The sequence below is a fragment of the Aquarana catesbeiana genome, linkage group LG10 (genome assembly GCF_042186555.1).
Source record: "Aquarana catesbeiana isolate 2022-GZ linkage group LG10, ASM4218655v1, whole genome shotgun sequence".
Classification (NCBI taxonomy): Eukaryota; Metazoa; Chordata; class Amphibia; order Anura; family Ranidae; genus Aquarana; species Aquarana catesbeiana.
The window spans coordinates 207231146-207234410 of record NC_133333.1 but is presented as its reverse complement, the minus strand read 5'-3'; the positions used below and the strand labels follow the sequence as shown (position 1 = coordinate 207234410).

Sequence of the window (3265 nt, the reverse complement as noted above, 5' to 3'; positions counted from 1 at the left end):
AAAAATATATAATGTTTGGGGGTTCAAAGTAATTTTCTTGCAAAAAAAAATAATTTTTTCATGTAATCAAAAAGTGTCAGAAAGGGATTTGTCTTCAAGTGGTTAGAAGAGTGGGTGATGTGTGACATAAGCTTCTAAATGTTGTGCATAAAATGCCAGGACAGTTCAAACCCCCCCAAATGACCCCATTTTGGAAAGTAGACACCCCGAGCTATTTGCTGAGAGGCATGTCGAGTCCATGGAATATTTTATATTGTGACACAAGTTGCGGGAAAGAGACAAATTTTTTTTTTTTCCATAAAGTTGTCACTCAGGAGAAGCAGCTAAATGTATTTTGGGGTGCAATTCCACATATGCCCATGGCCTGTGTGAGCAATATATCATTTAGTGACAACTTTTTGTAATTTTTTTTTTTTTTTTGTCATTATTCAATCACTTGGGACAAAAAAAATGAATATTCAATGGGCTCAACATGCCTCTCAGCAATTTCCTTGGGGTGTCTACTTTCCAAAATGGGGTCATTTGTGGGGGTTTTGTGCTGCCCTGCCATTTTAGCACCTCAAGAAACGACATAGGCAGTCATAAATTAAAGGCTGTGTAAATTCCAGAAAATGTACCCTAGTTTGTAGGCGCTATAACTTTTGCGCAAACCAATAAATATACACTAATTGACATTTTTTATACCAAAGACATGTGGCCGAATACATTTTGGCCTAAATGTATGACTAAAATTGAGTTTATTGGATTTTTTTTAGAACAAAAAGTAGAAAATATCATTTTTTTTCAAAATTTTCGGTCTTTTTCCGTGTATAGCCCAAAAAATAAAAATGGCAGAGGTGATCAAATACCATCAAAAGAAAGCTCTATTTGTGGGAAGAAAAGGATGGAAATTTCGTTTGGGTACAGCATTGCATGACCGCACAATTAGCAATTGAAGGGACGCAGTGCCAAATTGTAAAAAGTGCTCTGGTCAGGAAGGGGGTAAATCCTTCCGGGGCTGAAGTGGTTAATATTGTACCAAATCTCAGTCCCATCATGTCATCAGGATGAATTCTGGGGGAGGTCTTGCTCCTGCTGTCCCCGGTGATTCTGGTTCTCTGGGTTGGACTCCTGACCTTCTCCTGGGCTCTGCTCATTGGTGATGGTGATGGATCTCTGTTGGGCAGCGGGCAGTGCCAGGCGAGGTGCCCAGAAGTGGAGCCGCCCATCCTTGGACATGGAGCACAGCACGTCCTCGGGATTCACGTCTTCCGGGAGCTCGGCTTCTCTGCGCCACTCTCTGTATTCCTGGAAGAAGCCGCCATTCTCCGTCTCCCTTTTCTTGTCGGATTTTCCCACCACGATCAGTCTCCTTCCTTCCGTCCTCACTGTCAGTTCTTCTGGAGAAAACAGACTCACTCCCAGGGAGATCTCAAAGTTCTCCTTCTCGTCTTTGCCCTCAGTGGGGGATTTGTCTTGGGGGGTGGTGGGGTGTCCGCTCTGAGCCCCCCTCCCCCTCCTCATGTCCGGGTCATTGGCCAGGAGATGGTAAGTCTGGTGGAGGCGCTGCATTCTCCTCTCCATGTCGCTGCTCACGGTCAGCATGTCGTCTTCCAGCTGGTGGAGGATGAGGTGTGTGGCGGTCCAGTGGGGGAGCTCGGGCTGGCGGTAGACATACACAGGACTGTGCGAGGACTGGAGGAGGCTGAGAGGGAACATGTCGCTCTGCTGCTGCTTTTCCTGGAGCTTCTTGTCACAGTTCAGCTGGAGGCCGTCTGCCTGTGTGTCAGCGTCTGCTCTCTGCTGCTCGCTCTACTGCAACCTCTCCCAGCCCGGCTCCTTTTATACTGCCTGAGCCACTTCTGGACCCCTCCATGTGTTCTCCATATATGGAGCCAGGGGGAGGGGCCTGGGGGACACATCATGAATAATACGAGGCGGGGCCAGAAACTTCTGAGTGACAGCTGGAACTCTGTACTCTGTGCTGGAGAGTGCTGGAGAATTCTGAGATATATCTGTGATAGAAAGAAGAAAAAAATGTACTAGAGGAGTGTACATAGCCTTATACTGAGCACACATTATGGAGATTAGAACAATGTATATATTGTATATATTGATCAGATACACACGAAGAAGCTGATCTCTAGGACAGACAATATACACAGCGTAATTACCATTTCTTAAGAGAGCTAAACAATGGTGGGAAATCCCTTTATTATTATTATTTATTATTATTTTGTACAGACAACATTTTTCAGCCATTGTTAGTGAGACCCAATGGCGGCTGGTGCTGGAGGATTTTGGGGGGGCGTGGGTGGGACCCACCAGATCCGCACTTACCCTACGGGCGGAAAACTCCAGTGGTCACAGTTCCCCTGGTGCCAATGCCCCGCGGCTTTTGTGCTGACCCGGTTTTCTTTCTGGGTTCTGGGTCTTCCGCCTCCTGTCCTGATTGGCCAGGGCAGGAAGCCGAGTGTTCATTCACTGGTGAGGCAGTAAGTGGGTTTACGCACCATATAGCCATATGGTGTGACCAAATCCCCACATTTTTTGAATATGTTCAGGTGTTTTAAATAGCCTTGCAGGATTTAATGTCATTCTTGTATGTGCACTGTAATCTATTTTGTTCTGTTTGCAATCTTATAGCAGCACCATCTTGAATGTAAATGCATTTAGGGTGTGCCCCCCAAGTCTGTTGTTTGTATATTGTAAGGGTCCTTACCAGATCCCTTGGGCTGGAGCATATCCCCCCCCCCCCCATTACCTCATATTAGTGTCCACTTTTGTTATAGGAGGAGTCCTTCTAGTTCTCCTACAAAGAGGAGTTTGTCTACCATGGTTGAGATGTAGGATTTTTCATTCTATTAATAGTGTAGGACCCACTGATAATGGGGTACTTTGATGCAGTAAGTGGGCTTAAGAGCCATTTGGTGTGACCAAATCCCCATATTTTTTTAATATGTTCAGGTGTTTTAAATAGCCTTACAGGGTTTATTGTAATTTTTGTATGTGTGCGCAGACGGCTTTCCAATAAAAGTGATCAGATGGCCCTTGCAATTTTTCCAAGGCTCCCACCATGCCACCAGGGTGTCTGGGACTGTAGGAAACAGTAATTATGAAGAACTCAATGAACATACATTCCCCGAGACCTCCTGTGATCAATAACCACAGAAGCAATATATATTAAATTAATAAATAGTGATCAGTGTAACTTTCTATATCTAAATGCAATGTGTAAAAATATTGGTGACAAATAAAATGATAACCCCGAGCACAGCGAACAAAC

At 44.8% G+C, this 3265-nt stretch overlaps 1 protein-coding gene across 1 annotated transcript; it reads right to left on the bottom strand.

Moving 5' to 3' along the window:
• Window positions 1-499: 499 nt before the first annotated feature.
• On the bottom strand, window positions 500-1807 carry LOC141110124 (heat shock protein 30C-like). The gene has a single exon (XM_073601341.1). The coding sequence runs from the start codon at window positions 1696-1698 to the stop codon at window positions 1042-1044; it is 657 nt and encodes a 218-aa protein (XP_073457442.1). The 5' UTR covers window positions 1699-1807; the 3' UTR covers window positions 500-1041.
• Window positions 1808-3265: the final 1458 nt, after the last annotated feature.